Genomic DNA, 13,725 nt, shown 5'->3' on the forward strand with positions numbered 1-13,725 from the left:
TGCACGAGGAGGGACGCATTCTTGCGTGTAACAAACCGGAGCGAATTTAAACAACGCCGCTTTCTACGAGCTAGTTACGTAATCCGGAGCTAATCCGCAATTTCCCTTATTCTTTTGTTCGGAAGGTCGCCGCGACATTTAGATCGTCTAATGATCCCTGACGGGTCCGGGGGCGGCTCCGGTCGCTGCTCCCGCGTCTGCACGGGGGGGCCCTCACTCTTCGGGGACGGCATAGCCAACATTGTCCTGCGACAGCGTACCAGTAATTTTTTTTCTTCATGGACCAGATACCGAATGAAATATAGATGTGATTTATGTAATGCCCGACAAAAACAATCCCTTCCGATAAATCAAGACATGGTTAGAAAAATCTAGTTACAACAGATTTACAAAAAAAAATCCCTAGAATCTTCCCCCCAGGAGACTAATTCCTCATTAGTGCTAAAATCGCCTCTCCTGTCTCCATTGTTGCCGCCGCCCCAAATATAACGGTTGACTCTCAATGACTCCTAATTACCAGCGTGACCGATTCATATCGCATCGTTATTGACCGTTCCCTCCCAGTTAGGGGGCCAATTGAATTCTGTTTGTTTTGCGAGCAGATGATCCGAAGAGGGCCGAAACGCGGCTTCAACAGCTCAAAAGGCAATCCTTTGACATTGTTCAGTATTAAATTAAATTATGAGCGCATTTTTGGGTGACTCTGATTTACTGCCAGATAATAAAGGCTCATTCAGATCGCCGCACGAGACCGAACAACTGAAGAGGGTAGAGTGGCGCACAGGACCGGAATCAGGTCGGCGACGGAATGGGGACAGGTGTGGGACGAGGGTGAATTACAGATGATATAAAATCGCGACGGACACATGCCGAGAAAATTACGACGAAGAAGGAGTCGTTCGGTACACGCGACAATCACATTTGCATTCTGCAGAGGGTTTTGTGTGGTGGGACGTGTCCACGACTAATTACAACCAACGTCTAGATCTAGAATTAGAAGATCTGGTACCTCGAAATGGGTATAATTTGGTATCAAGAGAACGATACAGGAGAACCAAAAGGAAGGAAATGGAAGATTTGATGATGCACTGGAAGAGTTGGATATTTTGACTTTCTGGGAAAAGACAACAACAACATGAGAGGAGAGGAGAAAAAAAGAACGCCCATCACATTTTGGACAAGACTACGAAAAGTCTGCGAGATGTTTGAGTTCCAAAAGACAATCTAGAGCGATCCACGAGGAATCCAGTAGATTTGTCATGACCGAGACCTTGGACAGCACAGCAGAAGCATTAAAAATAATCACTTTCGTCCACCTGACCATTCGTTACAGTTACCCACACAAAAACTCCACACCGGCCCTATATATTTTTATGGGCCCACAAATAATCCCGATATCGATTAGTTCTGATCCTTTTGTCGTAAATCTCGAACGGCCTCGAGCAGGACTCCATCGACGGGTACATCTCGAAGAAACGGCTCCGGTATGCCCATGAGTGATTTTTTTTCTCCGGTTCGCGCGACACGGCCGCAAGGACGAACGTCCTGAATGAAAAACGACGGTCGATTCCGTAAACGATTCGCGCGTTGGTCCTGATCGAGATTAACGGTATCGGTCGACCCGAGGTGAATCTAGATGGGCAGTGCGTCGCTTGACGGAATCAGAGCAACGACGTCTTCGGAATGTGCCAATTATTCCCCCGCGAGACGAGAACTTACGGTATCCTGCACGCATAAAACCACCGGATATTGGCACGGGATCGGCTTGTTCGCCGCAAATTAGCCGGAGTATCGATCCGGGCCGCCAATTTGACTTTTCCCAAAGAAAAAAGTCGACTTTCGCGGCCGATTAAACTTCCATTCTTGCATTCGCAACACGGTCGAGCTTGTCCTCCTGAGTGGTTTGCGTAATCGCGCAATAATACAATAATTTTTTTAATTGGCCTCTTACTCCGACTCGATCTCATTTGCTCGAACGGGTTTCGATACGGCGATAAAAGTGCCTACCGGAAACGTGAATGCACCAAGGTTGTCCGGTGTTGCTTACATGGACGGTCGATGGAACGAAATCGGGCCGACGACGTGGCCGCCCACCGGTTCGACACAGGCGGCTTCAGCACGCCCTGCGCCTCGTGCCCTTTCGAATTGAAAAGACCAGATACCATCGCGCACTCCATCAGCGTTATTGTTATTGCCTCCGTCACAAAGAGGTGACATCATCGAGTGAGAAGAGGACCTTTTCAAATTGGCCCGCTCTTCCGCCTCTCGCCTTCTTATCTCGGTCGAGCGAACGCCGCTTCGAGGATTAAGAAGGTTCGCGTAAAAATAAATTGCGGATGCAGAAGAAAATTATTTTACTAGCGAGGGAGCGTGGAACAGAAAAAAATGTGCGGGGAAACGAAATGTAAAAGAAGCGAGGATATGTGTTCGGGTCGAGACGAGAACAACACTCGAGCGAGTTGTCCTTGATCAACTAGATCAGAAGGTGAATCGTTACCTGCAGGACGTCCCACGCTTCAATTTTAATGAGAATCAAAGAAACGATAATGGTAATAATTATGATAGCCATAATCATACATCAGGTGTATCATGAGATTCCGATCTCGGACAAAACAACCAAAACAAATTTATATTAATCTCATAAATCGATTACTTGTCAACGTCACGCGATGCACGTGAGTTTTCTCACAATTCCAGACTGTTGAAAAAAAATTCGACAGTTTACACGGTGATGAAGATCAGGCGTGTGTGTAAAGATTCCAATCGCGAATTAAAGAATCGGGTTTGGTCAGGATAATGCGCGCCCCCACACTGCGAAAGCTAACACGAACAAGTGTGATTTGTCTGTCAAAATGTAATTTACAAAATATATTTCTATATTTATTTTGTTGTAGTAAACTATTCTAAGCATGCTTATAGCTGTTCCAAGGTTGAGCTGATCTAAGTTAGAGATGTGTTTTCAAAACCGAACACTATTAAATGGGTTCAAGAAACAGAAAGGTCAAACAATTTCAAAATTATTTCTATCGCCGCTGTAAACGAATAACAATGCTTGTGCCATTATGGTACAATCACAAATATAAATATTTTTGGTTCTTTGTGAAGAAGCTTATTAAATGTACTAATTAAAAAATATAAATAGGTACATAGATACATACAATTTAGCAGATAATTATTATTGAAACACACCATCGTAGTGGAAAGAGAGTAAGTAAAATATATCAAATAAATTGTCACTAAACATAATAGTTGTTTTTTTTTCTTACTATAAGTATGCTTGCCTCAACTTACTACAATTAGACAAACTTACAATTAGCCATAATAAGAAATTCTTGACACAAAAGTGCTACAGCGGAAGTATTTATTTTCTTCACTATCAATATTTGTTTTGTAAAATGGCTTGCAGAGACTAGAAAACTGTCCGTATCTCAAGAAAATGTTGGCACAGCTGCGAAAACAATTTTGCAAAAAAACACATCAATCGTTTCTTGTCAACACTTTTTTTCTTTATATGGTGTTATATGGTGTCTAGGTTTATCTTACATACGCTTATCGATAAAGTATCAGAGGCAAATTCAAAAATTTCCTACACAAACCCTTTTCACAATTAATTCAACCCCCGATGTGCTCGAGCGGACCCAAACCCGGTCCCCCCCGTTGGTCGTTTCTCGGCCAATTTTATCGCTCCCGTGTTTAAAACATTCCCATCACTAGATCCTTGGAATTACTCCCCCACTTGATCCCGCACGGAATCCTCGCAATACGAATAAATTACCGTGGCGTACCGACCGGGGGCTCTTTAATAACGTCCGAACTTGGCGTAAAGAAACCAAAACCATATTCAATTTCCTCCAGGTCCCCCAATTAATTTCGGCGTCTTTTTGCGTTTGATTAAAATTCGCCCACCGCACTCTTCGATCTCCCTCGTCCAATTATTCTTATTGGAACACGGTCTGATGGTCGAACGGCCACATTTTCCACACGAACTAGTCCGGAATGTTGCGGTAATGGCGAGGAAGTCGTCGGATATGTGGAACAACGGGACAGGGGCGGCATGTCAGATAACGCAGGTGAAGCACTACTTCAATTTGTTCCTCTATATTTTTTTATATAAATTATTATGTATTTTAAATCGCAAATTTTATTTCTCTTTTTTTTTTAATTTAATTCTCGACATAACCACACCTCTACATCCACTTTCATCCCCGAAAACATTAAAAAGCGAGACACGGCATCGAAGCCGGATTTATTGATCAATACGGACATTTCAATGAAATAAATTATGTACCTAAAATTCCGTCATCACATTAAACGAAAAAATATTAAATAACATAACGTTTCCTTGAGATTATGTTCACAGTTTGGTGGCTAATATAAAACAATATATTAATTATTAGGACACACTGATTAATGAAGCTTTATAATTGATTTTTTAATATGTACCGCATTAAAAAAGTTCTCGTGAGCCTCTGGGCCTAACGTCACGAGCCGCCACTGCCCCCGGGAGCCATAAGCACGCAACCTTCCATGTCGTCCACTTCTTCATTACAGCAGGCGGATTAGAAACAATCGCGGAACGGTCCCATTAAAAAACTAATCGTCCGTTCGGACGGATTAATAATGCATCACGGTCGGTCGACATCGTAAATGGGTTCATTAAGCGCTCGGCATTTATCTGATCCGAGGCGAGCGCTCGCAATCTAAACGATTTGACTTCGATTATTCCCGGACGATCCCGCTGACAGCTGTCAAATTAACCGCGACATCGACACGACACGAAGTCCGTCGCGGATCGCCCGTTTCGACGGATCGCTTCCGCGTTTTGAACCGCGCGCGAACCACCATCAGGTCCGTTCCGGGGCGAAGGAGGAACGAGCACCACCGCAACGGTACCGGTACGGCGGTACCTCAAGGCCGGGAGGTTTTTACGAGCGAGACCTTTGCGCTCCCGCGCCGATAAATAACCGCGAGGGGGTGGTACCCGAGGTGGGATTTTTCCAAGTTTCAGCGAGAGGGGACAGCTCGGTTGGGACTTTTTTTCGATTTTATTAATTATAACAGGACTGGGGATCGTTATCGGTACGGCGATCCGCTCGTTTGTTCTTTCCGATGATATCGACGTTATGGAGTGTTTCAGGAAACCGTTCCTATTATAGAATATAATCTACGGAGTCTGATAATAAAGAGTCGAAGTTAATAAGCCGCCGGCTTGAAGGAGGATCTTGAGTTGGCATCGCGAAGTTCTGTTCTAATGGGAGGAAAATTTGTAATGTTGGGGAGCTAATTCGAGAGAGGGTTGTGGAGTTGTAACCTTTAAGAGTCTAGAATAGTTATTTGCACATCAAGGATGCGAAATCGTACTTTGACGAACCGAGAGAAAAATTGTCGCCAAGGCCGCTTTGCGGCCGAGGCATCACAATCTCGAGATCGTCAAGGGATTTCGTAGCCAAGGTGTACACAACATTTTGTGTGCAACCCGAAAATTTGTAAAATGAACAAGTAAAACTCCGCTAAAAAAACCAAAACCACCAACAGAACCACCAGGACGAAAATACGCCAAGATCAATATTTGTGTTTCGATTCTCCGTTAAAACCAGGAGTCATTCTTTCGCGCCAGCAAACATAAATCGAACCACCCACAAACCGAACAATACGTCTTTGACCCAATGTTAAATATAAAAACGTTGGCCTCTGCGGTCGTAAAATACCACTAACAGCGTATTTTTCATTGTTAAACTCGACTCCTGTTATTTTCAGAAAATGTAAATTACGATGACCACTGGAAATTTTGCCACGCACAATATTTCAAAATTAGGAAACAATAGCCCATCACGTCCAACACGTGACACGATCTCGTACGAGCGGCATCTACGACTCCGGGTACCACACGACTCCGCTGCCATCTAGGACTCTTCGCACATTTCACAATTAGCCAGGATGTGGAAAAATTACTGTGAAAACGTGGCACCTTCGACCCTTAACGCGCGGAAAAGCAACACGTTCCGCTCGTAAATTCGTTAGGTGCCTGGAAAAAGACGCGTGCCCGGAACGCACCACGTTCGAATAAACTAGTCGAACAAAAGGTGTAATTTATGGAGAGAGGAAAAAAATCCATTTGGAATAAGTTTTATTAGAGACATAAATTTGGCTAACCTACTACAAAAATAACTCGGTTTGATGGCGACATCGGGTCTTTGTTGTCACCGGAGCAACTCCCGTGGTGCTGTTCACTCACGTGAATTTTTTTCCGAGCTAAATAACACTAGAGAAAAAAGCTAGGCAACGAATTATCGACAAGATTGGTCTCTGTGGCAGGATGTGAACAGATTCCAATGTAACTCGGTTACTTCCAACAGAGAAAATTTAAAAAAAAAAACGAAATAATAGAACAATACAGTAGTGGTAGTAGTAGTAGAACCAGCAGTCAAAAAATCTGATGTGAGAACCACTGTCATCTATTATCTTATGCAAGAAGGAAACAGCTTGAGGCAGAGACAAAAGGGCAAAAATCTTTCTACTTTTGTATTGAATTATGGGGTATATACTAATTCGCTCCGGTGGTCAAGTCTTAATCTGTTGTGTGAAAAGCATAGTAGGTAAGTTCGCTCCCGGTGCTATTTCTAGGAAAGCAGGTTATTACCCATAATGACCACAGGCGGGGGTGAGGTAGTAGTAATAAAGAAAAAAAGATATATCGCAGGGTCCTTCATTTACGTAAGCCATTTTTAGATGAAAAAATAGCCTTACTTAGACAAAATATATTAAGCCAATTTCAATTTGTGAAACTTATGTCCTATAAATGTATGCCAAATGTTACTCAGTAATTTGTATGTAATGTAAAATTGAATACAAATACATGATTTGACATTTCATTGTGTTTCTATTTGGTAACAGTTATAATTAATAAACTGAAGATAATCATGGGTTGGTTCGAGACCCGCTTGGTTATTTCCTAGACCTAGTTAAATCCTCTTAAGATATGGGAAGGAATTAATATACGATACGGCTACCGGAGCCAACTAGCATAGTATTAACGTGGTTATTTGACCGCGGGAGCGAACTAGTGTGCGGCCGAATTATGAGTTTTTTTTAATTTTTAAACTCGATCAGACACGAAGAACAGATTTTTTTCGTCCCTTGCCATAAATACCATTGGAACTATGAACTCCTTACGACTCCATCCACATTTGAAGTTATGTAAGAAGTTCCGCTTTAAAAAACACACTTCTTCGAGTGCCGTGGTCGCGCGAAGAAGAATAAAACTAACGTTGGAACTCTTAAACCGAGCTATTATTCACCTGCAACCCCAACTCTGCAAGAGTGGAGCCCCTCCTGCGAAAAAATTCCTGCCGGGGCCCATAACGCCACTTTCGAACGATTTCATACATTTTGATAGAAACTGAGGTCCCGTTGCGTCGACGCAACTCTTCATTTGACGACTTCTCAGAACCCGACTCAGATGAATAATTTAAACAAAACAAACGCCATGTACGTGGTGCGGGGTGTAACGAATTCAGGAGGCCCCGACAAAACCGAATGAATGATTCATGCGAACAACCACCGCCATTTCGCCTCTTATGTAAAGGTCACGTTCACTTTCCTTTTTTTTCTTGTAAAGTACGATGAAAAAAATCGGTGAAACGTATGCATATTGAATGGAGCGTGAATCATCGACGGAGATAATAAATCTGTGGAGCAGTTTGTCGCTGCTACCTCCCACATTCGAACCCATTTCGCCACATGCACTTCCTTATTACCGAGGCAATAAATACAGACGTCCAATAAAACAAAGGGATTTTTTAATAAGACACCTGCGCACTCTCACTAATAGTACGCCCAGAACCGTGAGGTGATTGTTGTGGTGTCGTCGTCAATGGAAATCTAGACAAACCCGTTCTTCGAGTGCTCTTGGACGACCAAAAAAACTTCCCCCGGAATGGAGAAGTTGGTGTGAGGCTGGGATCAAAAATTCCAGAAGAAAGCAAAGAAGTGAAAACGGGAAAGTGACAAAGAAGAAGAACGCAAAAATGATGGAAGAGAATAAGAGATGTTTCGGTCTTGAAGAAACAAAAAGGGATGTGAGAGAAAACTGCGAAGAAATAAATTTAAAAAAAAAAACGAAATAATGTGCCACCTACACGTGATTTTTACACTTGAGTCTGCACTATTTCCAGATCTGACACCAATCGATTATTTATTATCTATGGAATATAATTCTTACACTGTTCAACAGTTTTGCGAAGGTTTCAAGGATTTTATTCTCACATCTACTTCGGTAGTTGCACTGGCTTTGTCAACTTCCGAGGTCTTTGAGCTTGAAGGTAGAAAGGAAGCAAGCAGTCAAAGAAAATAGAAATCTAAAAATAAAAGGAAGGATCTTCCACAAACCACCAAATAAAGAAGTCACCGCAGAAATGGAAGAGGATAACAACAAACTTCGTCGAAATGAAAAATGAAAATGAATAAAGAAATTAAGATAGTGCGTTACGAAAAAAATGTGGACATTTCTTAAGCCTTCACGGTGTAGTTGACACCAATCGATTTTATCTGTGGAGATATAATAATAATAATAAATAAATAATTTCTTGCTGTTCTTGTCCCCTCAAATCGACTAGATATTTCTGGTTGCTAGATCAAAACAAATATGTAATGAAAAGCAAAAAAGGAAAAACAAGAATAGAAATTGAGTGGAAAAGAATGCAATAAAAAAATTAATGAAGATAATGGATCAAGCCGTCATGGTGTCCCGATTTGACACCAATCGATTATCTGTGGGGACATAATTATCGATATCTACACAATTTAGTGATTTAGTAGATAAATACTTCAAAGGTCAAAGATCTGCCGCTTTTACTACAAAACAAATGTGTGCAGAAAAACGACACATTATTTCTGAAAATTGTACGAAGCCGACAGTTCCTTTGACAGGACAGAAACGAAACCCACATTACCGGATATGCAAATCTGGAAATGCATCGGTGACGCAAATAAATTCAAATTTGGATGTACAGTGCATCTGATATGCATCTACATTTTAGATGTAATGTGAAAATTTATGGTCACACATAAAGCCTTTGTCTTGAATATGAATCGCAATTGTGCAACGAAAGCGGAGTCTTTGATTGAACCACGTATTCGGTGTTATTTTACCATTTTGAATTTTAAACCTAACACGACAGTCTTCACCGTCAAATGCACCTCTTCTGTTATGCAAATCGTGCACATTCTAGTGCTCTTTTCACCCTCGCTCGCGTGATCCGAAGAACCTATTTACCATTCAGTCGATTCTTTAACAATTCCCCTAGCCGTGAAGAATTCCATTTGTGAACAAAATTCACCACCAGACCGTCACTTTCGTTTTTCGCGAGCAACAACAACTCATGCCACCTGTGTGTCACGCCGGACTAATCTCGGACGTGCCCTTAGCTGACGAGGTGTGAAATCGATCGTGAAAAAAATCAGCACCGTGCGGTTTCACGGCCGCCACCCACGTGCGTCAAAACCCCAAAATAGCACTGACCTGGCGACGAACCGTCCCCTCGCCGGCACTTGGGGCGCGACCCCCTCCTGGGGGCGCTGCCTCCGTCCGTTGATCGTGATCGAAGCGTTCTGCAGGACCATTTCGGCATCTTAATGATCAGACCGCTCCCGTTACTCGCTTTCGGAACACCCGGTGTGATTTGCAGATATTTCGTCTCATTAGCGCGCCGTTGGCCGCACAAAAAACAACACAAAAAGCAGATCCGATTCGGCAACTTCGACGATGCGTCGGGGGACACTTTCACTCCCGCGAACACTGACCCACGCACGGACCGTCCGACCGATCCCGGTGACAAAAAACAATCGGAGGACTCCCGCGATAACACCCACGCACCGCACCCACCCGGGGCTGACACCCAGACGCCGCCACTGGAAACTGACGGAACGGTGGCAACGCTGAACCTACGCTACCGCAGGACAGCAGGAGACTGACTAAATGGAGTGACTGGATCTCGATACGCGGACCGATCAGCCGCTGCACCGACTGGAGCCTTTTAACCCAGAGGAGAGCGGCGAAGAGATGCTCTTCTTGGAGACGCGGAGACCGCCACGGGGTGATGCAGCCGCCGCGGCGCCGCCCGTCACGTGCTAGTGGCGTCAAAGGGATGGGGGTGCCTTATTCGCCAAATAAATCGAATCGAGCTGATTCCGACTTTTGATGGGGTTATTTTTGCAGGGGGTCGTCTATTTTTGGCAAATAACGGCGGATCAGCCCGACAAACAAATTATTCACGGCGAAATGGGCGCGGATGTTTTTGCGTCATCCTTTCGGATGTCTGTTATGATGAATTACGAGTGTGCGATCGCTAGCAGGGTAGGAATTTCTTCCAAAGAGTGATCAACAAACATTTTCATTATGAAAATTCGAGAAATCGGTAGAGCGAACGGTGTCGCAAGAACTTCAAGAATTGGATTTTATTCAAGGCTGTCATATCTACCTAGCGGAATGTGTTTTGTTTGTTATCGTGTTACTAGTTTTTACAGTGCATATCTAATCTTTCTTTGTTATTTAAAAAAAAATTCCTGTTTTGTGTTTATCGCTTGACAAAAACTTGGCAAGAAACCAATTTTTCTGAAATTTATTTACATCTATAAAATTAATCGCGATAACAAGTTTCAATTCAATATTATTTAATAGAGAACAATTCCCTTGGACGAGTGTGCTTTAGCTCCAAAGAAAATGGAGAAATGGTGACCTGACCTGACCGGACAAGACCCAACCTGCGATGGTTTCAAATTATAATTAAAAAAATCAACACTTTAATGTTGATCACCTCTCAAAATTAAAAAATATAAACAACACTGAACCCGACCTGACTGTAATTGACCTGGGTGATATGGCATCGCTATAATTTAAACAAATTCATGAAGAAATTCTTAAAGTGTAATTCAAATATGTAAATTGTTGAAGAGATTCTTAAAGTTTTAGTTTGACATTACCTTTAAGAAACAGGAAAAAAACAGAGTGTGTCGTAAAGACGCACGATAGAAGTGAAACTTTTGTATTACAGGGAAACATTGTAATTATTCATCAATCATTTTTAAATAGCATATTCACAACAAAATTGTATATTTTAATGAAGAAAATAAATAATAAACAACGATAACACTAAACACTATCGAAATGCGTAACTCATTGTTCATTTGTAAGCCTCCAAATTAAAAGAGAGGACATTATCGATAAATGCCATGAGTGTGACAAAGACAGAAGTATACACAATTTTAAGGGATGTTTGTATCGTGTCAAACAGATTAACTTACATTTAAGTGAGATGGAAATATTGGCGCAACCGTTGTGCGAGACACTGCTCCCACTCGACCCGACAGTGTTTACCCCCACCACTTTTTGTCACACAAAAAAGTTGCGGATCAGAATTTCAAAACCCTCCCATAAAAAGTTTCACTTCAATAAAAAGACATTACTTAACTGATCAAAACTGGGCAAAACCAGATCCGATGATTTTAAATTGTATTTCTAGTTTTTATTACGTTTTAAAATTTAAAAAAATACATAGAGCAGACTAGACCTGACCTGACCTGATCAGATCCTACCTGCGACAGTTTTAATTAATTTTTAATCAAAACCCAATTACTGAAACATTTTAGCAACTGCGAGCGTAGCTGTACTAAATCGCTCTTTAAATTTCTATCAAAAAATGTAATCTTAAAACTTCTATCTCTTGTATTATCTCATTTCTTATCTCTTCCTTGTTCCTACTCCCTCACATTCGTACAGTTTCCTTTTAAAATTTTACGCAACCGCGGGACAACTAAAAATGTATTACCAACACATTTTTTAAATAATTTACCTGATTCATAGCAAACATACGTGAATCAATCGACGTGAATCAAATCATTTTTCGGTTTTCCCAGGTTCCATCTCCAGCATCAAGACAATTACAGTTTCTCCAATGGGACGGATAAAATTATTGTCCATCACGAATTAAAATGAACGACCAAAACTGTCAGAGAATTGCAACACTAACGGGAAACCAAATTGGAATTTTATTTTATCAATGGTGTTAATCGTCATAAAACAAAATTTAGACAAATAATTAATGTGGATTTATAAACAAGTTTCGGTGAGAATAATGACGCGTAAACAAATTGGCAAACACATTTGCGCTTTTTTGTCCGGCAGGAAACTGGAACAGCAGCAGCAACACAGAGAGATGTCTGAAAATATGGTTTCCGTCACAAACTTGTACATTTTAATGCCTTAACGGTTCCTCAAATGCAATTATTTTTTGTACGATTCTCGTCGATTTGTTATTCGAAACCACGCGATTATCAGAGACGACGTTGATATATTGTTATCAATTAAATTTTAAGAGCGATATCACGCAGCCACTCGCCGAACCGTAAACCACGATCATGATTTCCGCAACCGAAAGACTGACACTGTTTCGTTGTAAAAGTAAAAATGACTAAAAGCTTTTCGAAGATGTGCAACGGTATTTAGTTTGCCCTTTTCAAAGATTAACCCTTTCGAATTTGAGCGACGGGTCTTTCAAGTCTCAAATGTCAGTGTTTGTAGCTGTTGAACAGCTAATGCTAAAAAAGTATCCAGTTTCACATCCTCACTACGTGATGGACTTACAATAGGACCGTTAAAAAACTATAATTTTAAATGAAAGTCTTTAACAAAGAGTCTTGGGTGCGTAGTGCGTACCTGCCTCGTGGAATTATATTTTTTAAGCAGACAACGTTCCAGAGAATTAATTTCCGGTTTCAGGATCCGGATGGATTTAATATTGGATCATTTTTCACCGTCCAATTCGTTTTAGTCGAAGAGAAATCGCAGCTTATTAAAATATATTTGTTGAGCGGCTTGTTATGATGACTGATGAGTTCCAAGAATTTCCGAAACTCACAATATGTATTTCAATTGTTGGCAAATCTGTAAATAGTATATAAAACAGTTGGTCTGATATGTTGAGTGTGAAGTCGTGCACTATCTTGTCACAATATATAAAAAATATAACATTCAAAATAAAATAAACTAGACGGACAGAAAACCATTCCCGATATGTACATATTTGTTTTTTATTCGATTCTCTTCAGTTCCTGTTGTGTTAGATTGAGGTCACTGATTTGTATTGAATCATCCTCTTTTTTATAGCCCAGACATGAATTTTTTATGTTTTATTCACATACATAGTTGGGCAATAAAAATTCTGTCACGGCTGTTTGTCCCGAATAGCGGTAATCTAGTAGCCAGGCAAAATTGATGTGGCAGCGCCATCTCAGAACAGTCGATGTATACACTTGCAGAACTCTTAATGCAACATATTTATTTCTGTACAGAATTTTTAAGAGATATGACAAATATGCTTAGTAACTAATAAATTAATCAAACGATTTCTAATAGAACTGGAGAGAAAAATAATTACAAGTTTATGTGTGATAAATAAGTTGGTTCGGTTATTGTTCAACAGAGGGAGGGTGCTTCTGCATATTGCCAAAATCCCCTCTTCACTCCTGACACATTTAATTTGTGGAGGTTTCATTACAATTCTAAAATAAAACTTGCAATCATGACCTCGACGAGACGATTTTACGATTCGTCGCTTTTAATTTCGACGAATGTCATTTTTTTTTGTTGACTCTTCCCTTGATACACCCTCTGAGTACACAGAAAAGAGGCCAATCCCTGGAAATTTGCACCCTCTTTCGATTCCCCAA

The 13,725-nt window shown here is 41.2% G+C and overlaps 1 protein-coding gene across 3 annotated transcripts in view; it reads right to left on the bottom strand.

Annotated features, from left to right (window-relative positions):
- Positions 1-13,725, bottom strand: part of RapGAP1 (Rap GTPase activating protein 1) — a 99,045-nt gene that overhangs the window by 76,979 nt on the left and 8,341 nt on the right. The window contains exon 1 of one of the 3 annotated variants that reach the window (XM_069059100.1): positions 9,521-9,967. The exons of 1 other annotated variant lie outside the window; for it this stretch is intronic. In XM_069059100.1, coding sequence (XP_068915201.1) covers positions 9,521-9,621 — 101 coding nt within the window. In that variant the 5' untranslated portion in view covers positions 9,622-9,967. Of the gene's footprint in view, positions 1-9,274; positions 9,337-9,520; positions 9,968-13,725 lie in introns of those variants that run through there. One more of the 3 variants, XM_069059103.1, reaches the window with a different exon arrangement.

The sequence above is a fragment of the Tenebrio molitor genome, chromosome 9 (assembly GCF_963966145.1).
Source record: "Tenebrio molitor chromosome 9, icTenMoli1.1, whole genome shotgun sequence".
In the NCBI taxonomy this organism is placed as follows: Eukaryota; Metazoa; Arthropoda; class Insecta; order Coleoptera; family Tenebrionidae; genus Tenebrio; species Tenebrio molitor.